Source organism: Herpailurus yagouaroundi, unplaced genomic scaffold, assembly GCF_014898765.1.
Source record: "Herpailurus yagouaroundi ecotype Mexico unplaced genomic scaffold, PumYag 181, whole genome shotgun sequence".
Taxonomy (NCBI): domain Eukaryota; kingdom Metazoa; phylum Chordata; class Mammalia; order Carnivora; family Felidae; genus Herpailurus; species Herpailurus yagouaroundi.
The window spans coordinates 25253191-25279969 of NW_024412412.1; the positions used below are offsets into that span (position 1 = coordinate 25253191).

Genomic DNA, 26779 nt, shown 5'->3' on the forward strand with positions numbered 1-26779 from the left:
TAAATATTCCTTCAGTTCATAAGAAAAGCGTCATTCTAGATGAAAACTCCTTAGTCAATCTTGGTCTTATCCTAAGTAGACATTCCTGCTTCGCGTAAGGTCAGAAAGATACCACTGGGGTACTTGCAACAACTTCTGATACCTACACATAGCACTCCCTACCTGCTGACGGTGCCTTTAAAAACCTTCTGAGCAACACTGAAAGCCTTGTCTTTTACATATTTGGAAGCAAGTTTGCTTACCATTTAGAAAAGTCCTCATAACAACTTGTCTCTCTCTACTGTCTCTGGCTTTTCTGAAGTATGAGGAAGGCCTTGGCAACAAAATAATTTATCACATCATTCAATTTACATGCATGCCACGGAAAAGGTTTACCTGTTATCTTGCAGACAAATCTAAAGTATAACCAGAGAAGCAGAAATTACCCCCCTTCATTATAAAAATGCTGTTCTAAAAAGGTATACTTAAAAAGAGAATCTTGTACAGAATTGTCAAATCACTGTTGTACACCTGAAACTAATATGTCGTAAGTTGACTCTACTTCAATAGTAATTAAAAAAAAAAAAACAACAACAACCAGAATCTGTTAGAATCTGCGTGTAATACTGAAAAATGATACACATGTATCTTTATCATAATTTCGCCTTTCAGGGAAAAGAAAATCCTCACCATATTGAAGTTCATTTTATACTGCTGCTTCTTTTATATTAATAATTTATGAATACCCTTTGTCAAATGCTTTACATGCCAGGCTCTGTGTTCATCCAAATATTTAAAAGATGATCAAGTCATCATCTCTACAAAGCAAAGTAAAAATGCATTAAAAATAATAAAGTTGGATGCAAATTCAGGTAACCATACCAAACCCTGTGAAAAGACCATGGTCCATCTTTTGGAGGAACTGTCTAACATGATCTGGTCAATCGCAGTTGTCCTTTTTCTCGGCAATGATACACCAGTTGCCATGATCGTTCCCGGAGCTCAGAACATGCAGCTCCGACACGTTCTCCTTCAGCAGGCCGTAGAGCTCACCCTCTCGAAACACATGGTAATAGCGCATCAAGGCTCTGGAATCCAAAACGTCGGGCTGTTGTTCTTCGACAGAAATTGTGGCATCTGGGTTGGAATCTGTGGAGTCGACTGCAGAAATCCTTCTCAGTATTTTACTAGAAGGGTCGCCTTCTTCTACATCACCTGCGTTCACACGATTCGCATTGGTGTTGGTGCTTTCCAGAAAATTCCCATCTCCATTTCTCCTAACTTCTCTTTGCTGGCCTCCACGCAGATGTCTCTTTGTGGCTGGTGCTCTCAGCCACTCCAACTGTTTTTGTGAAGTCTCCACAAACACATCTTCATCTGAAGTTTGCTGTCTTGTTGACAATGGCTCTTGGCGATCTAAGTCTAAACTGGAGTGTCTGGAAGGCTGGATCGATATGGTGCTATTGGCCCAAGCCTCTGTAGTCTTCAGGGGCCTCACTCTCTCAACTTGCTTCCTCAGAGTTGATTCATCCAAAGACCTAGAGAAAAACCAGGAACGAAAAGATTTTCCGAATGTGTTATAGAATCCATTTTCTTCCTCTCCTTCCTCAGAGATATTTGCACAACAGGCTCTGGCCATCATTGGTTCATAGTCCATGCTGTGGGACCGTTTGGAATGACCTTGCTCTTTAAAACAAACAGAGCAGCTACAGACAGAACAAGGAGGATGGTAGAGATGGCTTCTTTCCGGATGTCCACACTGCTGTTTTCTCCCAGGCTGGCTGGAGTCTGAGAAGAGCTGGGAGCATAAGGCCCTGTTCCACGGGACAAGCACATCTTGCTTCTCAAAGTGCCGGTTCTTTTGTTCCATGGCCCAAACATAAATCATCAGCTGGCCTCCAGGAACTAAGACCCTGGCCATTTCTTTTATTGCTCTGATTCTTCTCTGTTTTGTAGAAAAATGGTGGATGACTGAAAAAGAAGAAACGAGACTTCAATGTGTATACACATACATAAACTCTCAAATTTATATGCTAGTATTTTACATATAATGCAATTTCATACAATGCAATTTCAACACACAATAAAACCTCTTTATTTCCTACAGGGCAGGGCACATGGTGGGTATAGCAAAGCCTTGTTTAAGGGGAGATATAATTCTTATCTTGGGCTCCTATACTTCCTACACAATCTTAGGTAATTATGTAACGTATATGGATTTCAAGTTTGTTCATCTATAATACACTTAAATAATGTGGGGGCGCCTCTGTGGCTCAGTTGGTTAAGCATCCAGCTTCAGCTCAGGTCATGATCTCATGGTTCGTGGGTTCAAGCCCGGCATCCGACTCTTTGTTGACAGCTCAGAGCCCAGACAGAGCCTACTTCAGATTCTGTGTCTCCCTCTCTCTCTCTCTGCCCCTTCCCTGCTTGTGCTCTGCTCTTTCTCTCTCTCTCTCAAAAATAAATAAACATTAAAAAAATTTGTCTAAATACATAAATTGTAAGTTCCAAATCCTTCCAGTTCCTGAATCCTATGAATTTGTTAAGTAGAAGGATGACCAATGTGAATTAATGAAATTTTCATGGGAGCACTGTTAGGTAAGTGTTCCCAGTGGAAGACTATGAGATAATTATTTACTTTAACAAATGATTGATACTTCTTATGCACCAAAAGATTAACACCACTAATCAATGTTAATAAAATTTATACAGCAAATAGAAGTGGAGAAAAATGCTAATGATTGTCTTCTTACTTAGATAATGCAAAGATAAGCCAGCCTAGCAAAAGTCCAAATGATTGCTTATTATTTTTTTAAATATTAATATAAAGTAGCTGTGGGTGTGTTTTTAAAAATCAACATATAGAATTGTGGAATTCAAGTGGAATATATAGAAAAGCGGAATTCAAGTAAGACTGTCTTTATCCAATCTAATGATGAAAATATTAGGCGTGTTTTCATCAGTGTGTGGAAAGTGCCAGTCTGAGTTCTGAGAGGAGTCCAATCCCAGTACTATGTCAAGAGGAAAAATCAGATTGTTTTTCCATATGGAGGGGTAAGGCCTACCCCGTGTCTCAGGAAGGAAGTTAGTCCCAAGGGAAGTCTGGACACTACGCTCAGGTATGAGTAGTAAGATGAGAGATAGAGGATAGGAGGGTTCCTGAAACCCTCACCATAGTCCAGCGGGCAGCGGTGGTGTTAGGCAAATAAATCTCTAGTTTACCTGCCACAGGGAGATGGTAAATATCTGAAATGAGATTCTTGTATAGAGAAAGCTGTCAAAGGAATATCAGTCAACAGGCACACGCGGTCTTGTTACCAATCAGGTTTTCGTCCCCACAGTCTCACACAGCACACATGCCCTGGCATCCGCTGTCCTGCCACGCAGAGGCGTGAGAAGCCAGACGTGCAATGACGCGAAAATGGGTTGGACGAACAGGACGCCAGCGTATTTTATCCTAGATCTGACAGCAACTCACCTTGTGATCTTTGACCAATCACTTGACCTCGTTAGGCCTCAGAGTGTTCCTCACTCCAATTCCCAAAGAGCCCCCACTTTTTTTTACTGTTTGTTTATTATTGACAGAGAGAGAGAACACGAGTAGGGTAGGTGCAGAGAGAGAGCCACAGAATCCAAAGCAGGCTGTAGGTTCTGAGTTGTCAGCACAGAGCCCAACGCAGGGCTTGAACTCAGGAACTGTGAAATCATGACTTGAGTCCAAGTTGGAAGCCTGTCTGACTGAGCCACCCAGACGCCCCACCAGAGAGCCCTTTTCAATGGTTAATTTGAAAGCTTACATTTCTAGAGGCAGAGTCTTGGTCACTGAGCTAAAAGGAGGCACAGAGGTCAGGAGAGAGGTAGGATGATCCTAATGTTCATATCTATGACTATTCATGGCCGTGAATATCTCCCATGACTTGCATCTAATCCACTCCAGAATGTCTATGGGTGTATTTTCTACATATGGTCATCCCTTGTTATCTGCAAATTTCATATTTGCAAATTTTGCTACTTGACAAAATGTATTTGTAGCCCCCAAAACAGCACTCTCAGTGTTTTCCTGGTCATTTCTTGACATGCTTGTGGTGGCACAGAGCTCCCAATGTGCGTGTTTCCATCTAAGGTTGAGCAAGGTGACCTCTTCTTGCCTGTTTTGGCTTTCTCCCTGTCAACAAGTGTCCTTTGGTGGCCTGTTTAGTGCCACGGTCTTTGCATTGGTGCTTTTTGTTGGTGATTTCGCTGTTTAAAATGATCCCTGAGCATAGTGCTTAAATGCTGTGTGGGGTTCCTGAGTGTGAGAAGGCTAGGGTATGTCTTGTTAGATGAGCTTCGTTCGGGCTGTTGCCAGGAGTTCAAAATTGAATAAATTGTCTTTAAATGGAAATACATGTAAAATAAGGTTGTGTACAAATCAGTTGACAAAAAATGCAGTGACGAGAGGCTCACAGGAACTTAGTCCTTTATTTCCCCTGGGAGCAATGCCTCCGTATTCGCTAATTAAGTGTTCGAGGAGACTTCATAGAATATAATTACTGTGAATAATGACAGTTGACTGCATTCCTTTTGGGGGCCAAAAAAGGAAAAAAAAATCATTAAAATAGGACCACTTTAATATAGTAATCTCTTTTTAGCAGATACCTATGTCTTCAACATTTTAGAATTCCGGGCTTCAAAAGAAGTCTTTTTTTAAAGGAAGAAAGTCTTTATACATAATAGTTCCTTAAACATCTGTTATGTGATGATTCACTTTAATAGCATAATATCACCCAGGAAATACCTGAATCTTTTATATTGTTTAATATTTATATTTAACATGTAATACTAAGTAACTTTTAGGCCAATTTTTTTTGAAAAACTTTACAAATGAAGATTTCTTCATTATATAAAAAATGTATTATATATGCATCTGTATATTCTATGTAAAAACATTATAAATGTAACCAAAATGGGATGTGAAGATGCATTTTTATGAATTATAAATGTCAGGAAACTATATTGAGTTTTTTTTCTTTTCTTTTAATTTTTTTTTAATTTACATCCAAATTAGTTAGCATATAGTGCAACAATGATTTCAGGAGCAGATTCCTTAGTGCCCCTTACCCATTTAGCCCATCCCCCCTCCCACAACCCCTCCAATAACCCTCAGTTAGTTCTCTGTATTTAAGAGTCTCTTATGTTTTGTCCCCCTCCATGTTTTTATACTATTTTTGCTTCCCTTCTCTTATGTTCATCTGTTTTGTCTCTTAAAGTCCTCATATGATTGAAGTCATATGACATTTGTCTTTCTCTGACAAATTTCATTTAGCATAATCCCTCCAGTTCCATCCACGTAGTTGCAAATGGCAAGATTTCATTCTTTTTGATTGCTGAGTAATACTCCATTGTGTGTATGTGTGTGTGTGTATACACACACACACACACACACACACACACACACCACATCTTCTTTATCCATTCATCCATCAACGGACATTTGGGCTCTTTCCATACTTTGGTTATTGTTGATAGTGCTGCTATAAACATGGGGTTGCATGTGTCCCTTTGAAACAGCACACCTTTATCCCTTGGATAAATACCTAGTAGTGCAATTACTGGGTGGTAGAGCGGTTCTATTTTTAGTTTTTTGAGGAACCTCCCTACTGTTTCCCAGAATGGCTGCACCAGCTTGCATTCCCAGAGACTATATTGGAGTTTTTAAAGGCTAAAAAAAAGAATCCCCTTTTGTTTAAAAAGCATAATCACAACTTAAAGGCAAAAATAGTATGCAATAGGGGCACCTGGGTGGCTCAGTCGGTTAAGTGTCTGACTCTTGATCTCGGCTCAGGTCATGATCTCACAGTTCATGAGTTCAGGCTTTGTGCTGTGTGCTGACAGCACAGAGACTGTTTAGGATTCTGTCTCTCCCTCTCTGTGCCCCTTCCCTGCTTGCTCTCTCTCTCCCTCCCTCTCTCTCTCTCTCTCAAAATAAATAAATAAATAAACAAACAAACAAACTTAAAAAAATACTGGTCAATATATGTATACTATAGCCACATGTTCTTGCTGAGACCCCAGAAAATAGGTAGGTTGAATTCAAGTACTGGATTCTAGAATTCGATGGGAAGTTACAGAAGATCATCTTTAAAGTCTTGTTAATTCTTGATATTTTATGATGTGTTGTCATTTGACTTTTCCAATGTGCAGGTCTCCTTTAACTGAAAGCGTAAAACAGAGTTTTGCAACCTCAACACTACTGACATTGTGGGCTAGATAATTCTTTGTTGCAGGGGGCCAGCCACTAGATGACAGGAGGTTGTACACACATCCAGTTGAGCCAGCGAAAAATGTCTCCAGACATTGACAAGTGTCCCCCAAGGGTGAAAGGGGCACCATAACCCCATGCCGAGAATGACTGGCATAAAATAAGTAGTCGATTGGCACTGTTGTAATATATTGCTAAATTTTGTTAGAATTGTCAAGCTATTAAACTAAGTGGAAAGAGTGTTTCTTTCTCCAAGCTGTCAGAAAAACATGTGGAATGTATAATTAGATACGGTGTTGACCTCTCAAATTATTATTAGGAGTCATGGAAAAAGCATGTCTCTTTATTTATATATTTCTTCATGCTAAGATTAGCAAAAGTGCCAGCATAAAATTCTAAATCGGGAAGTAAATATGTACAGACATAAGAGAGACAGACTATCAAAATTTTTCATAATATAGTTCTAAATGTGAAACCTCACTGAAAATGACCACGTCACATTAATACAGTTACAGTTCCGAAAAATACATGGTGTGTTTCCACCTAAGGAAGCATTTTTCTTCAGAAGACGGCAACCAGGTATGTTGCATTTCTTCCGCGGACAACGCAGGAGACCTAAGCTGGAAGCAGAGAAGCACCTAACCACGTACACATGGAGCATTTGCCAGAAGTCGGACGGCTGGGCGCTATCCCCGTGCCCGCCACAGTGGCTCATGGCACAGCCTTGAAACTCAAGTAAACGAACATTTAGCCTCTGAAACTAATGTAAAGGAACACAAAGAACAAAGAACACACTTCTCTGACCTCTCCCCGATTTCTCATTCTTTAGGTGGAATATCCAACCCAAAAGCTTTCTTTCCACTAAAGATTCAAAACACTTTAATGAATTTCTTGGTGTAACAAGACTCCCTCCTCATAATGTTTATGCCCAAAATGGACTTGACCGTTTCATCTGCAACTAAGTAGGGCTGGCCTACAGCAGGTTTCCATGGCAACCACGTCCTGCCAGTCCTGACTAGTTTCAAGGCTGTGGCCTCCAGGCCTGCATCCCCTCACTGTGCAAAGATATAGTCCCCATCTATTGTTGAATACATTAAGTCCTCATTTCCTTCAGGAGAGAGCAGTCTCCTCGTGAATTTTTATCTCCCAGTTTTTATCTAGTCAGTCAGTTTTATATAGGATCACCTTGCTTTGTGTGTAATCTATAGTCAAATAGATTAATTTTAAGTGTATTGGAGCAAATCTTTTGCTTTGCACAAGATTTTCCTCTTTGCAAAAGAACTTGGTGCAAGGTTCCCTAGCACGTTTCAATGGGACTAAAAGTCTAAGTTTCAGGATTACATGTATTGAGTAAAATGAGCCATATCTGTGTATATTTCAGGCACAGGTCTTTGTTGTTTCTTTTCATTTGTGGACTGTGTTTTTATGGGGCACACTTGTTGGGAAAATATGAGGAACAAATTCCCTAGAGTATAAACAATCTCTAGCAGTAAGAGAGCCGAGTGATGTGAAACTAATGTAGTCCGGGACCGGGTGGGGCCATCTTCCCCAGTGCCCTCATGCACCAGTGAGTAGCAGATTGGATGACACATCCTGCCGGGTGACATTCAGTGCATGAGTTTTACAGTGTTCTGCTAATAAAGGACACAGTCATGACCTAAAGTAGGTAATAAGACTTCTAAAGTTCTACTTCACATTGGGAGAGCCTGGCTCCATTTCAGTATAACAGAGTATGAAATATTTCAATGACTAAAATTCCTCTAATACTTTCTCTAAGTAAAAGAAATTGGAATGAGTCATCAGAACACAGTACCAGTTTGAAAGTTTAGTGAAAACAATCCTATGTAGCACCTTATGTACATTTGGGATTAGTCAAATGATCCAGTTGAAATATTTTTAAAAATTAGATGAAATGAATCACACTGACGATTCTACAAAGAATGAATGTTGGGTTGTGAGAATGGCCTCCACCATTCATGCAATGTTATTGTCCTGGTGAAGAGGGAACGTGTGACCAGGCTGCCTTACCTCCTATGGAGATGATGGCATCGAAGCCCTGATCCCTAAAGGGGAGATGAAGGTTGTCACATACCATGACTTCACATCCTCTACTCCGGGCAATCTCTACCAATGGCCCGCAGTAGTCACAGCCCAGGGTGTACACCTGGCTGTTCACTTTAAGATACTTTCCAGTCCCACAACCTGTAAGAGAAAAACCTGTGTTACATACTGTCCTCCCAGAAAGTGAAACACGGTCAGTTTGTCTTACGACAAGGAATAGAAATAACTTTGTATTAACTAACCGAGACAGACTACAACGTGGTTTGAAGATATTCACAAAATCCAAAGAAAGATCTTCAGAGGGCACTTACATATGTTCATCCATAACAGAAGATGGAAAAGGATAGGGAAAAAGAAATAACATTTATTGAACATTTAATGAGGTAACGTCCATAGGGATTGGCCCACTAGCACAACCAAAAACTGTTAGCTGCCTCATGACAGTGGCTGAGTTTCCTAGTACCCTAGGAATGGTGCCCAGGCCTTTACAAAACTACCCTCATATACATATTTCATTATGCAGAAGTCCATACGTGATGGCATTTATTCTCATGTTATCTCTCCAGACATTCTTAACACTTACTGGCTCCATAAAACAAACTACTGCCAACCGTTTTCATTGGATATAAACAAAACAATCTATACCATAACACGTTTTTCAAAAATTTGGAATTTGAATGAAAAGGGAATTTGGAGAAATTTTTATCCAATCTATTGTCAGTTCTTGGTTTTAAATGATCTCTGTTGACTCAGCATACAAGCTTTAGAGCTATTTTTTTCTTCTTAAACAGACCACTTATGACATTCATTTGTCAGAGACCCAAGTAATTCAATATTTACACAACCCAAAGATCTAGATCAATCAGATCTGATACTACGATGAAGAGGGAAGTAACAGGAGTGAGTAACCATCTTGAAACAAGACCTTCTGGGGTCTGATACCTAGTATTATATTGTAACACGGACATAGCAGTGAATTCCTTTTTCAGAAATATTTAAAGATATCATGGGAGCTGATATCCCTGAAAAAATATCTACCACTCTTCAAGCATGATTAGTTTGCTGCTTCCAAAATGGCAGGCCATTCAAAATTATATGAGACACCAAAAGTATAATTAAAGTTCATTGATGATGCCATCTGAGACAGTGGCAAGTACGTGAATAAAAACAAGATTTCCAATGTCATCATTTTAATGTGATTGGGGTCTTAGAAATATTTTAGATGTCATAGCCACTGTTCCTAAGAATACTTATGAGGAAAAGTAACCAATATTTGAGGGGAGTTATGAGGAAAATAGGATTCACAAAGTACTTTAAAATTGCAATCCTGAATATTTCAAAGATGATGGTCCTGGTTGAAGGAAAATAATCTGGCAAATGTGTTTGCTTTTTTATTTTTAATTGGCTCAGAGGATACATTTAGAAAAATGAAAGAGAAAATTACCTTCGACTAATAAGAACAGGTTCATGACAAACTGGTGGTTATCAGATGGGATGGGTGAAACAGGTGAAGGGGATTAAGAGTAACACTTATCGTCACGAACGCTGAGTAACGTATAGAACTGTTGAATCGCTGTGTTGTTTTTGTTTTGGGGGTTATTTGGGGGTTATTTTTATTTGTTGAATCATGACATTGTACACATGAAACTAATATAACATTGTACATTAACTCAGGAATTAAAAAGTAAAAACAGAAAGAACAGGTTCATGGACCATTAGAGCTAGAGGGAAGTGTTCAGAGGGCGTCTGGCAATACTGAGGCAACCCAGTCCTTGTCAAATCTCAGCATCACCGTCTAGGGCCCATGGCACCCTCGATTTATCCCATTTTCGTTTCTGATGGCATTCATTTTGAAGCATAGTGGTGGATCTCGCAGACATGATGCAATTATTTATTTTCCAACTGCATACACTGAGACGATAGAGAGGGGAAGATTTTATCCTAATGAGGAAATCAGAACTCCTGCCAAGTCTAGTGACCCCATTATCTTAAATGTGCAAGAAGTATATCAAACATTTTTGATATGGCAGCAAGCTCCAGTACACAAGTCATGCGGCTTTACAAAATCTCATTAAATGATAACCTTTCACAGTATTGAAGAGAGCTAACAGAGTGCGTGCTTACATTCCTCTCTATTTTCTATTCTGTACCACACTCAAAGAAGAAAATATAATTGCCTCAATTCAACAAAATGTTTTGGTGCATGGTGGGCGAGTGTTTGCTAGAAATAACTAATTTGAATGTTTCCTCTCGAGTTTGCAGGAACAACTACATTTTTTAAATTAAGAGTTTTTGCTAAGACCTTTATCTGAAACAGAATTCTCTTTTCCCGTAGGAAAGACAAGAGTAAAGCCTACTTATTTCCCATTTTATATACATTTCTTGAAAGCAGAGATGAAGGGATATGTTTTATTCTGTAGGCATGGTGCTTGCCACGGAGCAAGAGTTCTAAATTTTTATTGACTCCGTGAAGGAATGGTAAATAGGGAATGACTTAGTAAATTAAATCTTACTGCAGAGATTGGGAATAAACACATAGAGTTAAGAGGCAAAGGGAATCTTAATTACTGAAAAGGAAATTTTTGTTATGTACACAAAAATACCATTTTTAATACTATTAGGACAGACGGTTGTCTCTGATGTCAGGTAGAAAGGTAACCTTGCTCAAAAAGAATCTGGCTCTGGTCTTCTTCCTGTTTTCTAAACTAATCTAAACAAAGATCTCAAACCCCAGAACACCCTCCATGAACCATCTAATGTCCTTAAGCGATTAGCCCATTTGAGGTAGCCATATTGTCATGATTGAAGAGATCATAGTATTTCCTGAGAGTACTTTGGATTTCTGCTGTCTTTGAATCTTCGAAGTTCTTTTCACTTAGGCTGTAATTTCTGCTCACTTGATTCCTGTTACTGGCCCAGACGACTTAGTTTCCATCAGGAACTCGGTGATGGAATGATGGGGAACGGGGTGCTGTGGTGAATAAAATCTAAGTCGACTAAAAGTTGCACCACTTAAATAGTGAAAACAGCCTAGAAAATTGTAGGCAACTGGAACCTGATTATGGCCAGATGTTGATTATTTATGCAAAGTTTTACTAGTAACTAACTATGGATTGCTAATCTAGTAACCAGTCAAGTTGACCAATATAACAAACCATTGATTTTAGCCAAGTGGAAAACCTGGAAAGAAAAAAAAATGTCCTTTTGGAGATAGTCGTGTTAGCTTACTTTCTTCTCTTCTACTCTCCTTGGGCTTTTGTCTTTCTTTTTCATTTACTTCTTAACTTCACTCTTATTTTAAAACCTATCCCCTTGTGTAATCAAAACAGTACCATTCATTTATTGAATAGTAAAAATGTAAAAGCACAAAATTTGAAAGATACAAATGGGTAAAAAAAATATTTACTGGATATGATTATGAATTTGCACAGGGGCATCCAAGGAATATTATTTGTACCATAATTTGTAGTAGCAAAATATGGCAAACACCATATATCTGTCAGTACGGTGCTATTATCAGAGAATGGTGTGCAGCTTTAATACTGGGCAGCTCTGTAAGCACAAACATGGAATGATCTCCACCAGATATTAAAGGAAACGCAAGTTAGGTGTCTAACAGTTTGTAGAACATACCACCATTTGCATAATCAAAGAAGGAAACTCACCCATATATACGCTGGTATGCACAAATATACTTAAGTGAACTCTCTCGAGATTATACAAGAAGCCAACTGCTTCTGGCATGGGTTACTTGGTGCCACAGGACTGGGACGGGATGCTCTTTTCACTGTACGCCCCTATGTACCTTTGTTACGGAGCCATGTAAGTGGGTTACCTATCAAAAAATTTTCAGCAATTGGGATTCCTCCTTTTTTTCATCGTTTGTTCATATCATTTCCTCACTATTTCTTTTGAATTGTTCACCATATTCTTTTGTACTGACTTTGAAGAATGCTCTGTAGGTGAAGCAAATGATCCAGTATTTTTATTAGATAAGTTACAGATATTTTTACTCAGTTGTCTGTTTTTTTTTTTTAACTTCAGTTATATATTTGTCTAGATTTTTGCCTTGTAGAACTTTTAAATTTTTATATGGTCAAAGATATCAATGCAGTCCATTTTCATTATTCACAGGTTCTGTATTTGCATGTTCACCTGCTGGATAAAATTTATTTGTTACCCCCAAATCAATACTCAAGCACCTGCACGGTGGTTACCAACAAGCCAGCGTATAGAACAGCAAAAATTTTGGAAAAATTTGAGTTGTCTAGGGGGCCCATTACCCATGTCTTATTTTGGTTCTCACCCTACCAACAAGGGTCCTTTATGTGGTCTATTTAGTGGCACTTTTTTTTTTTTTTTTTTGCATTTTTGTGCTTTGCACAATGATTTCATTGTTTAAAATGGCCTCTGAGCATAGGGCTCAAGTGGTGTGTAGGGTTCCTAAGCCCAAGAAGGCTATCACGAGCCTTATGGACAAGATATACATGTTAAATAAACTTTGTTCAGGCTTGAGTTATAATGTGTTGGCCTTGAGTTCAATGTTAATGAATCTATACTATATAGTAAATAATGTGTCTTCAAATAGACATACAGATGAAACAAGGTTAGGTATTGATCAGTTGACAAAAATGTGACCAGAGGCTCACAGGAACCCTAAACCTACATTTCTTTTAGGGACCATAATTCAGTATTCACGAATTCAGTGTTCATGGCAATTTTATAAACTTGACATAGGGACTGTGAATAATAACAACTGTATTTTCTTTTATGATTTCTGACTTGGTGTTACAGAGGGGCCTTTGTCCTAAGTGGATATTAAAAAAAAAATCTAATTGTCAGTCATCTAGTCCTTTAATGATTTCATTTTCTTATACCCAAATCTTTGTTTGGAATTTTTGGTGTAAGATATGAGAATGTAGCATGTGATGATACTGTTATCCCAAAGTCACTTATTAAATGGTTCCTTTTCTCCTATTTTAATATTCTGGCATTTTGCTAACATTGTGGTTGGTAAGAGTTCCAAACTTGAGGTATCTTCTAAAACCACATTTAATTACCAAAAAAAAAAAAAATGACATGCTAGATTTTTCAGAGACTCTCCATTTCTACGTGATATGCACCCCTTCCCCAAATTCCACACTGCTCATACCATCCTCAACATGCTAAAAGTCCTGGGCACTGGGACTAATACTAATATCTCTTGCTAATATTTAGAATAAATATTTACAGTAAATGGCAAATCAGATGGAATTTACAACTACAAAAATTTATGACTTCTGGGCACAGTCTGCATGCAGTTGCTGGAAACAGTTTTAGATGGACATGCCTCAAATAGAAACCCTACCGTGTCTTAAACCTTAGTCTTAGATCTACTGGGTTGTGGTTTACCACTGATTCAGAAAGACACTGAGCCAAAGTCTTCCAGGCAAATCAGTGATTATGAAGGTATGACCTAATTAAAGATATGCTCCAATAATGAAAGACCTACAGAATAGTTAAGGGAAAGGATCTATGAGATTAATAAGAGGTTATAGGACTTCTTTTGTAATCCCACAATTCTGGCTCTTCTGTAGAAGGCATGAGAGCCGCTCAAGGTGAGCCACCAAAACATTATTTACAAATGTGAGTCGCTCTGCATTTCAAATGGTCAGTTTCACCCGCAGTCATTTGTCATGATTTATTCATTCAATGTCAGGTCGATTTCGCGGGAGGATGTATGCAGAGGTTCTTGAAAAGGTCACCATTGTATAAATGTAGATTTCAGGAAGTTTCCTAACTTTCTGACTTGATGAATTTCTGCTATAAAGTGAATACTCTAGGTCCTGGCAGGCCAAGGACACAATTTTCGACTTCTGGGTAGAACAAAAATGTAAAATGAATCTGAAAAGGAAAGGCACAATAGAATATATTTCAGACTATGTGGCACAACCCCGGGGTTACCTATGTCAGCGATGAGGCTGCCCGGCTTCTGCTCCTGGAGGAACTGACGGACGCGAGGCCAGGCTTTGCTCTGCAGGTCATTGAAGTAAGGTGCGGTGCCCTCATACACATCATGTACGTGCTGCTTTTCCAGCTGGGCAGCTTCATGATCCATCCTGGGAATGGGGCCACCCCCAAGAAATGCCAGTCAGAGTACACAGCAGAAGGAGCTGAAGGAGGATGCAGATTTTCTAAGATTAGGAACCTACAACTGCCAAGGTCATACTGTCCTTATACTTTTTTTTTTAACTGAAAATAACAAAATCTGCACTGTAACCCCACCATAATTGTCCAAAGACTAGCAAATGCATAGTTTTTACCTGCATATCTTCAGAAAATAATGGTTTGGAAATGAGCCAGTCAGTGTAAGTTCCTGTACAAGATCAATTCTTAATTCTGGAAGCATATACAAAAGGTTCACCAAATGGTTCACCCTGGATAAAATCATTCTATTTAATGCTAGAGAAGTTTTAAAATTTTATAACAGGTAGCTCATCACTCCAATCCAATCACAAAGCCCTATTGATTCGACCTTTTTAACGTCTTTGGATGCTAACCATTTCTCAATCTCCCTACTGATCCAGCTTTAGAAAAGGTGCTCGCCTCTTGTCTGAATTACTTTCATAGCCGTAAACAGATTTTGGGGGGACAGATTTTGGTTGCCCCTCAATCCCTTTCCTTCACTTATGGAAGGAACTATCCACAACTGTTTTCCTAAAACAGAAATCTAATAATGTTGTTTTCCATCTTAGATTTCTTCAAAGGCATTTTATAGCTTGTCCAGTCAAGTTCAGGCATCTTAGTAGGGCATACAAGGCTCTTTCTGATCTGGCCTCAACTTATCTCTTGAAGCTTTTTCTCACCGCCCTTCCCTAGCATCAGATGAGGCTGTATTGCTCAGTGCCCCATGGTTTCTCAGACGCGACACACTCTCTCTCATCCAGGGGCCTGAACGGTTACTTATGCTTTGCCTGGCTAACTTCCGTTCATTCTTGACATGAGCATCACCTCTTGCAGAAAGCCTTCTTTGACCTCTCATGCAGGATCAGGAAATCAGAAAGGAGTGAGAAAATGAAAGAGCAGTCTTAGAGGCCCCTGCTGGGTTAGGTTTAATCTTTGAATTATTCTCTTGTGGCATGTGAGTGAAGAGTATCCCAGGGAAGTGGCCAGGGGCTCAGCTTGTAGCTTTTTACCAATCAATATGAAAGTATTTTCAATCATTTAAGAACCCACTTGGCCCCACTGGTGCGTATCAGCTAGTTTGCTCCTGCCCCTTTTACTCCCGTGCATCCCGTGCACGCTGCCACCAACACAAAGGGCTATAATCATTCATTGGATATTTGCCTCTAGCACTGGCTGGAAGATGCTAGAGTTCAAGGGCTCGCCTTATTTAATGCCGAATCTGCCAGAGTTTGCACACGGCAGATACTCAATAACGAACAAACACAGGCAGAACTGACTAATCCTGAGTCCAGAGGGTGGCACTGGGTTTGGTAGAAAAGGGAGTGACCCTGGGGAGTGTGGGAAGAGATACACTCACAAGCTTGAAGATGAAAGAGTGACAAGAGAGGGGTACAGTCTCTAGACAGCAGACAGCCTATGTGTCCCGCTCCCCACCCTCCGTCCCCCTCACCAGTCCTACCCTGGAAAGTAGAAAGCACTTGAGCAAGATGGTATCTGATTAGTTATTGCAAAGTACCTCCCTTCTTACCCTCCTTTGCATTTAAGAAATCTCTTGTGGAGAGGGGTGCCTGGGTGGCTCAGTCGGTTAAGCATCCGACTCTTGATTTCAGCTAAGGTCATTGATCTCACAGTTCGTGAGTTTGAGCCCCGCATAGGGCTCTGCACTGAGATAGCAGAGACCGCTTGGGATTCTCTCTCTGCCCCTCCCTACTTGTCTCTCTCTCTTTCTCAAAATAAACATTAAAAAAAGAAAGAAAGAAATATCTTGTGGAGAGATACTTTGAGACAACATAAATATCCTGTTTCTCATACTCTCATCCACCAGTTGTAGCATCCTATCCATTGGTGATGCTTGCCCCAAACAGTTATTACTATAATTATCACCAAATGATGCTATTTCAATTCCATCATCCATTCTATGGCAAGGAAGAGATTTTCAGGATTGACTCTTAAGAAAACAAATGAGCAGTAGACTATCCTTAATTACTACGGGCTGCCCACAGCCCCTGCGGAAAATCTGGCAAACTCCTAACAGAGTACAAATCTCATTTGTGAGGTCTGACAAAACTTCCACCCAAACTGAAACAGCTTATATTGCACCCTCAACTGGAATTTACAAAGTAAACATATGGCCGGCTATAACTGCCTACACACCAGAAAAAACCAAACACTGAGCGCTTTTCTTTTTAATCAACATCTCAGTAGACTTACGTCTGCTTAAATTTTTTTTTCCCTCAAGGAATCATCTGGCAATACAATTTGGAGGAACCCTAAAACAAATAAATTTTACTTTCTTTTACTTGCACATAGTAATTGGCAGTCAACATAAACACAATTATCTTCAATCTGGCTCTACCTGCAAGATCAGAATTTGTAGTATCTGAACAGTACCCCTTGGAGACCTTTCACTAAGTCCTCTCCCAAACTGCCTGGCCTCTACTGTAAACAAGGAGCTCTTTTAAAGTGTGTGAACAATATAAGTCCACTTTGTTTTTATTGTATTTTACAGTTAAGAGTATATACTGCAGAATGATTAGCTGTGAAACTGATTTGTGGAGCTGGGGCTATCCAAGGTGACATTTTTAACACTGGATTTAAATTTCCTGCAATATTTTCCATATGAATTTTATGCATATAAGCAAATTCCTTGTGGATTAGATCATGTGATTAAGCTAGTGAGGTTGGTACTATAAAATACGAGTGGGGTTCAGGGTGAAGCTAGGGAGATAGGGTTAGGTTTAGCCAGGCTTTTTAACCTGTGGGCTGTCAAATTCTAGGCCCTTGTAGCTAGCTGATGCCTTGTTGGTGAGTCATGAGAGAAGGGAAAATAATTTGAAAGGTAAGGGGAAGTCAGATGTAGTAATACACTGAAAATTCAAAGCACTAATTTGTATTTTATTTTAAGTGCAATAGAAAGTAGAAAATATAGTTTTAAGTTCGTAGATGGGTTGGGGGAGGTAGGTAACATGATTGGATTTACAATTTTTAAAATTTGTTTTAATTTTTAATTTTTTTTTCTAGAGAGTGCACACATGTAAGGGAGGGGCAGAGGGAGGGAGAGAAAGAAAGAAAGAATCTTAAGCAGGCTCCATGCCCAGTACAGAGACTGACTCTGGGCGTCCTCCAATGATGGTGAGATCATGACCTTAGCCAAAATCAAAAGTCCAAGGCTTAACCAACTGAGCCACCCCAGCACCCCTGGTTTTATAATTTTAAAAGATCCCTCTAGGCATATCTTTTAGAGTAGATATTATTTTATTTGTCACAACCCCTTTTCTTCCGATAATTTGTATCTTGTCCTCCCTGGATGAGCAGGGGACCCAGGCCTGGCCAATCATGGTATCTCTATCCCGGGACACAATCATTGGTTCAAGGCGATGCAAGGTGAGCCAATCAGAGTCCTTCCTTGAGATAGCTCCGTGTGGAGCTAAAGAACAAGTGGCCCCACCTCTGGCATCACAGAGCTGTAAAGATGTGAAGGTCGGGCTGCCAGTGGCTAACTTTCCCCACATAGCAAAGATCTGTCTTTGGTAGAAGAGAATGAAGTGAGGCAAAGTGAATAGATGAGAGACCAATGCGGTGGGAAAAAGAATCATGGCAAGCATAAAATCCTGGTTCTGCTCCCGGAAACTTTGGTTCCTGCAGTCCTGGGGGCTACTCCTCCTACCCAACTCAGGGTCAGTCTGTTCCCCTTTGTGCTTACTCTTGTTGGGTTTCTGACCTGGCCAGCACAAGAGTCCTCTCTAGTTCAGCATTACTTCTACCAAGAGCTTTCTTTTTCTGTTCTACTTCTAGTTTGTAGTCCTTAGAAAATGGAAGAGAGGAGAGAAAGTGATAGGAAACTAACAAAAGAGGTCAGTGCCTTGATGTATTTCCCATGGAGAGAGGTACAAAGAGAAGGACATCAGCAATTCTTCTAGCCACCGGGTCATCATTAAGAAGTCACACATGTTTAGATGTCCTGTTCTGGGCATGTGATCAGGATAGCACTTCCCCACTCAACTGCATTCAGGCAAAGCCATGTGCCTTGTTTTGACCATTAAATATCAGAAAAGATGTGGATTACACCTGGGGAGAAGCTTTATGAGCTGGCCTATAGCTCCAGTACCCTTTTCCGTGTCTCTGCAAAATCATGGAAATAGCGATGTAGGACACCACCCCCCGCCCCCACACCGAGCGATTTCTCTTAATGGACAGACAGGATGTGTGTTTTAAGCCAAAAAAGGGGGGAATAAACAGCTCATCATAAATGCTGAATAGGTAATGATAAAACAAAGACTATCAGTCCTATGCTATTAAAAGGGACCTTGTGACTATGTGAGTCTATCTTACTTTTTTCTTCATAAACGTTAACATTTTCCTCTTTACTATAGATGTAACAAAATTGGGAGAAAACAGGATATAGTACTATATCCCACTTTTTAAAACTTAATTTAATATTGTGAGCCAAGAAGTGACTTTTGCCTGTGGTTTTCTCCAAACTTCTCAAATAAATGTAATTTCCTTCATCCCTAAATCGATGTGTTTCATAGTCTACCAAGTATTATAATGACTTAAGTAACTCTACCAGATTCTGACTACTAAAGAAACAACGTTAAATATACATCTTTGCTTAGCACTAGATTTAAATATAACAGGTCTAACCACATTTAATGAGTAAATGGAAAATGAAACTCCAGCCAAATAAACTATATATATTTTTTTATTTTTTTTATTTTATTTTTAACAGTTTAGGTACAACTGACATATGACTAACTGCACATATTTAACGTGTGCAATTTGGTAAGTTTTAGATGTACATACCTTGGGCACCATGAGACAATTATGATAATGAACATAGCCATCACCCACACAGTTTCCTTTTGCCCCTCTGTAAGCCATCCCTCCCACCTTTTCGTTTTTCTTAATGCCATGTTTCTGGGTAAAGAAACCGGGATGTATGGGTGCACACTGAGACATATGTCCAATACCCACAATTCCAAACGCAACCTTGAGATTTGATGTGAGCACCAAAAGATGAAATACTTCTAGCGATTGTTGTCAAACTATACACGTACCACACAAATGTATAAACAGTAAAAATATTCAGAGGAGTTGAAAAGGCTTCACGAGAAAAGCTTTTCCTAGCATCTCATCAAGGAGATGAGACATTGCACTTGACCTACAGAGAACACAGGGAACGCTGAGAGACCTTGTTTTATCCCCAGGAGTGGCTCCTTGTCCTTAGGGAGGAGTCACTATAGCTGCGTATCGTCAGAACAGTGTCTATAGTAACCATTCCTGGAAAGTCAGCTCAGAGACTGAGGTAATAGCCTCTAAACTCATGGCCCAATCACCAGAAGGGATTTGTCTTTTGTTTGTGACGGGAACTTCTGTTACATTTTATCCTGAGTTTCTTTCTGCACCGTTATTTTCTCTGCAGTCAGTGTTCCATGTTTTGGCTCAATGGAAAACACTTGTGTTTTTTTTTTCTTATTTAATTCCATCTCAAAATACCTACTGAGTATATTTCTGAATTAAAGCCTCTTGCTATGAGGTAAAACAATATAGCTTTTAGAAGAAGAGAGAGAACATCTATAGAATCTTGAGGTAGGTTAAGATTTCTTGAACAGGTCCTTGAAAGCACTAACCATAAAAGGGAAAATAAATAAGTTAGACTATATTAAAACTAAAACATTAGTAGGAGAGTGAAAATTCAACCCACAGGATGTGAGAAGATAGTCACAGTACGTACATCTGACGAAGGACTTGTATCCAGAATACAAAGAATTCTTCCACATCATTAATCAAGAGACCGATAAATCAATATAAACATGGGCAACCCTCCCCCCACCCAGAACTTCACAGTGGGCAGGAGATGGGCAGGAAACACATGAAAAAGTTCTCATCTTCAATCATAACAGGCAGTTGCAGAATAAAACCACAGTGTGACACTTACATGAGAGAATGGCTAATATGAAGAAAAATGAGAATATGAAGTGTTGGTGAGAACATGGGGCTGCCAGAATTAGAATGTGCTGCTAGTAAAAATGTAAACCGTGTCAGCTTGTTTGGAAGATTACTTGGCAAGTGACAACCAAAGCCAAACCTATGCATATCCTGTGGCTCAGAGATTCTACTCTTTATGTATGTGTATACATATCCAAAAGAAATGCACACACATGTTCACCAAGAGACAGAATTTCCACATAGCACTCTTCAAAAGAGCGCAAACATGGAAACTATCTGTATGCCTAATATCAGTAGAATGATCAAATAAATTGTAATGGATTCATGCAATGAAATATTGTAGAGCAACAAGAATGAAAAGTCTGTGACTATATGCAATGAGATGGATCAATCTCATAAATGTAATGGTAAAAGAGAAAGACACAAGGAGTATCAAGTGTAGGATTCCATTTATGGAAAGTACAAAACCAGGTAAAACAAATCTTTGCCATTAGAAGTGGGATAATGGTTACCAGGAGGTGTGTAATTGCAAAGGAGCATGGGAGAACTGTCCTGGGGTGCGGATAATATTCTATGTCTTGATCTGGGTTCTGGTTACACAAGTGTGCTTATTTTGTGTACACTTACATGTACTTTTCTCTATATTTCAATTAAGAAAACCCTTTCACTTTCAGACAGTTGTCTTACTATGTACTTTAAAGCATTTTAAAACTCAAAGCTGAGCAGAGTATTCTTTCTCAGCTGTGTCCTGCCACTCCCAGGATGAATGAATGCCACTCAGTGCCTTCTTGGGGACACCTAGAAACTGGAGATTACTAGGTTCAAAGATGAGTGGGGATTTTATTTCAAGGCAGTATCCCCATGAAATTAGATTGTAATAGTATGTACAAAAAACTGCGGAGCGCGTTTTTAGCTCAGAATAAATTTAACTGAGGATTTCTTTTCTCTTTTTTCTTGGAATGAAATTATAAAACTTTATTGAAGAACATAAAAAAGACCTAAAGAAACACAGATAAACCCAGTGCTTGCCATGTGAACCCAAGCACTATGACCTCAACAACCCACACAATAATTCTGATTCACAAACACCTTGCTGGCAACCCTTATGGAGACGGTATAGGGAAATTAACTGAGGATTTCTTAATAATTTAAGATGATGTCTGATGTCAGATTATCCAGTAACCAGTGAAAAAAAAGTATATTTGCTCTTAGAAAAGATGTGATATTACAGCAGCAGGTCAGTGACCCCATTGGTCCACTCAAGAAAAGAAACTCATTTTACCAACATTAGAATCGTGTGTTTACTAGATACTGAATAGCTTTCTCTAAACATTCGATGTGAAATTAAGGATGAATTATGTTAGCTACAGCCTCCAAGTCACAACTAATTGATATATGAGGATTAGGGATCTCAATAAATGGATGGGAACAGAAATTATGTAAAGAATCCAGGAAGGATGCTGCCTTATCCTCAGCTTATAACAGTGTGTGGGTCCCATTCTTACTTACCATCATTCTCTAATTACCTCGTTCTGTTGTGACTGTGAGTCATTAGCACACTTCTCAGCTACTTCAGTACTTTGTTAGAAATGTTTGGACAAACTGAAATTCCCTGATTTATTACTCCTATGTCGATCAGCTGGAATGTTTAGCCAGTTGTTTATGTGGCTGTCTGTGAGTACACTTATTGGAAAAACCTGCTGAGCTTATTGGAGAATAAAATCTTTCTGAATGATTTCACAATATTTATAAGCCTTGGAACCAAGGAAACAGCAATTTGGAGCCTGATACTTGGACAGTTAATCTCCTGAACAACGCATACGTAACAGAAGAAACAGGGTTCTCCCCCAAAACAAAGAAAGGAGCCAGAAATATGAGCCAATACAGTTTTTCTTTTTAAAGGAGAAACACGGAATGACAAGGAAAAGGAGAAAGGCACTAGGGGAAGAGAAAAAGAGAAGAAAAAGGAAGACAAATATACATCAAATGATGACCGTGTGCTTCCTATAGGTTAATACAGAAGAATCAAGACATGGAAAGGAGGAAAAGTAGACAAAGATCTAAGAGTTCCAATTTTATAGGGATAAAAATAAGAAAGAAGAGGGGTGCCTGGGTGGTTCAGTCGGTTAAGCGTCTGACTTTGGCTCAGGTCACGATCTCTCAGTTGGTGAGTTCGAGCCCTGCATCGGACTTTGTGCTGACAGCTCAGAGCCTGGAGCCTGCTTCAGATTCTGTGTCTCCTTCTCTCTGCCCCTTTCCTGCTCATGCTCTGTCTCTCAGAAAATGAATAAACGTTTTAAAAAAAATTAAAAACAAATAGGAAAGAAGAGATAGAATATGGAATTTTATGTTTTTATTAATTTTATATCTATTTCAATTAGGGCTCAGAACCAAGTTAATACATTCTAATATTTATTGTTCATAGAATGTATTACCATTAATCATAGAAGTTAGACTCTGACAACTTGTTACTGAGATTTGTTTAGACCCTTGTTTTAAAAAATTAACGTTCAAAATAATGCCAAAGAAGCTTAAAAACCCTTGCTCTAGAAGTCTGGAATTGTATTACGTTGGCGGTTAATATATTATGTTCATTTCCAGTGTAACTGGAAATTGTTAAAAAGGAAATCGTGAGCCCTGCTTGTATGTAAAGTAACACTTCCCCAAATGAGTGCACTAGAAGTGGGGATTGCCACCCTAGAACTCAGTTAAAGTGCACTTACAAGAAGCATCAATTCAAAGATCACCCAAAGCTGGGCACGGCACTGTTTCTTAAGGCCCTGTTTCTAATACCAGTAGGGCATAAAAATCAAATCGCTTCAGTCCACTTGATGTGTTTGAAGAATGGACTGCTACCAAAGGAAAAAAAAAGGAGAGTGGGAGGGAGAAAGGACACTAATGTGTGGACCCTAAAGCATGAAGGGATTGCTGGAGGTGATTTTCTGGTTAATACTTGTTTATTTGTCTGTCTGTTTTTTAATAGTAAAACTTTAGTTTGGAAGAGCGGAGGGTCTGCCAAAGGTAGTTATGGAAAAATAATATTGGGAATCTGAGATTCTGCAAAAGAGCTGATTTCTCCCCAAGCCTGAAGCCATGAACTTATGACCATTATTTGAAATCCCAGAACTTTTAGAAGGTTAAATACTTTTTTTTTAATGTTTCATTTATTTTTGAGAGACAGAGTAGTAGCAGGGGAGGGGCAGAGAGAGAGGGAGACACAGAATCTGAAGCAGGCTCCAGGCTCTGAGCTGTCAGCACACAGGGCTCAAACCCATGAACCGCGAGATCGTGACCTGAGCCGAAGTCAGATGCTCAACTGACTGAGGTACCCAGGCGCCCCTAGAGGTTAAATACTTTTAAAAACTTCTGCTTATCCTTTCTTCCTTTGAGAAACTGCCCCTCTCTCAGATTCCAAGTGATGCTGGGGTCCGCTGGTCACATACACCAGGGGTGGACATGTGATGCGATCTAGGACAGTCATTCTCTCTCCCCTGGGAAACTGATAAGAGGTAGTCGGAGCCCAATCACTTAGGGCACAAGCCTAAAGGAAAGATCCTCGGGGTTGCTTCCAAGGGCTGCCTTTCCTGAGGTTTGGTTTGCAGCTCTTTCTTCTATCAGCTACTCAGTACACTCCCAACAAATCCGTCCTTCGTGCCTGAGGGAGAGTTTGTTTTGACGTTTGCTGCCAACGGACTTCGTTACGGACTTGAATGTGTCTTTGCGACCACAACATGCACCTCGGGGTGCCACAGTGGAGGAGATGCACCGTGGTCACCGGTGTTCCGACAGGACTTGCCCCAAACAGATGCAGAGACCCTTGTCGGAGCCCTGGGGCACTGGGGACACTGGGATGGCAGCGTCCTGTGGGAACCATGCTAGCCTAAGAGAAGACCACAGGTGCAGTAGTCCCGCCATCTTTGCCGTCTCCTGCCTTTCTGTTTTGTTCTGCCACAACCTAGTATATGAGTTGCTGTTACAACTTTCCGGTCTCTCTGTCCCCCTTGCCTTCCCCCGCCTCATCTCAGGTGTCCATAACACTGGGAGTTGCACCCCTCCTCCTCATTAACTTGCTGGCGACACTTTGTGCTCTTGTAGTAAGAGGTGGCTGCAGGGACCACCCAGCATATGTGTTACTCCTGGCTTCATGGCTGCAGCTTGTCGTTTTCCCTCCATGAACCCAAGAAAAGCAGTTTAGAATCTCTGTTTCCCGCCATTGCTGGATAATTTTCTAATAATGGCCATTTAATAATATCCCCTCCCTGTTGAAAACTTTTCAGGGGCCTCTGCTCTCTGTAGGAAAAATCTTGCACTCCTTAGTCTGGCATTCAAAGCCCTCCATGACCAGGTCCCAGTCTGTGTTCCCGGATCTTATATCTTGGTGCTACCATATCTCAAATTCTCGGATTCTACCCAAAGACCTCTACTCGCCCTTCCCTGAGTGGGTCTTAAAAGAGCTCCTCGTTCAGGTCTTTGCTAAAGCCAACAGACTGTTCTCTGTCATCTGAAATGCTCTATCACCTTCCCCTTCCAAAATCTTACCTGGCCTTCAATGTCTAGCAAGCTTCTTCCGCCTCCATAAAGACTTCATGGAGAGCCATAGGTATAAACCAGCTCCCCCACTCTTTCTGTGTTCTGCATATTTATTATCTCTGTCACTCTTAGGACATTTCTCCTGATACCATCTTGAACTCTCAGCTTTGTATATGTGCCCAACTAGATTAGAAGCTCTTGGAGGGCAGGAACTAGAACATGACCTCTTGTGTATATCACAGAGTGCTTGGGATAATGCTCAGCACAGAGCAGACACTCAATATTAACTGTAGAATCAATGTATCATTAAGCTCTTTCCTTCGCTCCTTCTGCAAGACAACAATACTTTACTCCAGACAAACAGGTGCTCGAGTCTTTGATCAGAAATCATAAATGCCCTGCAGGGGGCAACAGGCACTGGGGGGAAACAGGGCTAAGACCGAGCTTTCCCAGTTGTGTTTTGTATTTCAGGATTTCCTGTCCTGGTAGACCCTTGTTTTACAGACCTACCATAGGCATGCAGAAGTCACATTTTTGTAACTAAAAGCAAGCGTAAGCATTTAAATTGTTCTCATTTCTAAATCCCACAGAAGACACAATATTAAAAAAGAGAACACAATGCTGCTTTAAATTTCAAAGACCTACTCAAACTGCAATTCTTTTTTTTTTTTTTTAATATTTATTTATTTTTGAGACAGAGACAGAGCATGAACGTGGGAGGGTCAGAGAGAGGGAGACACAGAATCTGAAACAGGCTCCAGGCTCTGAGCTGTCAGCACAGAGCCCGATGCGGGGCTCGAACTCACGGACCGCGAGATCATGACCTGAGCCGAAGTCGGCCGTTTAACCGACTGAGCCACCCAGGCTCCCCTCAAACTGCAATTCTAACACAACAACACAAGTTGGTCAGGACAGTTCAAAGACTTGATTATAAAAAAATACATGAGTGTTTGTGGTTTGTTTTTTTTAACCTTTTAATCCACAATCCTTAAAACTTAACATCTACATATTACCTCCAAGTACAGCTAGCAAACTTTTCTATGATAAAAATGATCATTTAATAACGCTCTTTATGAGAAAAGCATTTTCCTCTCTAAAAAAATACTAAATATATTCTTGCAATTTTAACTTACCCTGTACAACTATTTTCAAACTGGTTTTTATTGCCTAGTGCAAAAATAAACTCCAGCTTCCTTTATATCACATCATCATAAATTTAAAAGTAGAGACACGGGGCCTAATTAGGTTTGCATAGTGCCCTACACCCTCATGTTATTTGAATTGCAATAACAAAAGCTACTAACCTGAGTCATCTTGTGATGACAGGAAACTTACTTCTTGTCTTTCTGAATCATGGTAGTTTCTACCCTCAGAGAGTGACGATTTTTGCTCATGACTTTCTCGGTGTGTGATGTAAAGGAAAAGTAGTAGGAGGGAAATCAAACAGCGAGGTCCTTCACGTGATGAAGCAATTCTGCATGAGTCGTTCAAGTGAACACAAGCCCTATTAGGAAAAACACAAATACTGAATGTCGTTTTACGTAACAAAAATATTGAACCAGCTACAGCCCAGGGTGACCTCTTGACCTCCACATAAACTACCCAGGGAAGATGCGATTAGAAAGAACTGTTCATACATGGAGTACGCCAGAACTGTAAGAGCAGTTTCTGAATTAATTCCTAAGCTCTCTATAAAATATACAGTACTGTCTCCCCAAATTACATTGAATGATTTCATCTGGTTCCTAGAAAAATTACCAGCCTGGAGAGTCAACTCTGAATCCCATGGCTTAATGAAATGGATACTATTTCAGACAGTATTACTAAACTGCATTAAATCATTCCAGTACTGTT

At 39.8% G+C, this 26779-nt stretch overlaps 1 protein-coding gene across 6 annotated transcripts in view; it reads right to left on the reverse strand.

Moving 5' to 3' along the window:
* Nucleotides 1–582: 582 nt before the first annotated feature.
* Nucleotides 583–26779, reverse strand: part of TRMT9B (tRNA methyltransferase 9B (putative)) — a 71090-nt gene continuing 44893 nt past the window's right edge. For 3 of the 6 annotated variants that reach the window (XM_040490126.1, XM_040490125.1, XM_040490127.1), the window contains exons 2-5: nucleotides 26230–26429; nucleotides 14225–14433; nucleotides 8249–8422; nucleotides 583–1950 (exon numbers count right to left, since the gene is read on the reverse strand). In XM_040490126.1, coding sequence (XP_040346060.1) covers nucleotides 920–1950; nucleotides 8249–8422; nucleotides 14225–14378 — 1359 coding nt within the window. In that variant the 5' untranslated portion in view covers nucleotides 14379–14433; nucleotides 26230–26429 and the 3' untranslated portion in view covers nucleotides 583–919. Of the gene's footprint in view, nucleotides 1951–8248; nucleotides 8423–14224; nucleotides 14434–26229; nucleotides 26430–26779 lie in introns of those variants that run through there. The other 3 variants (XM_040490128.1, XM_040490129.1, XM_040490130.1) reach the window with 3 other exon arrangements.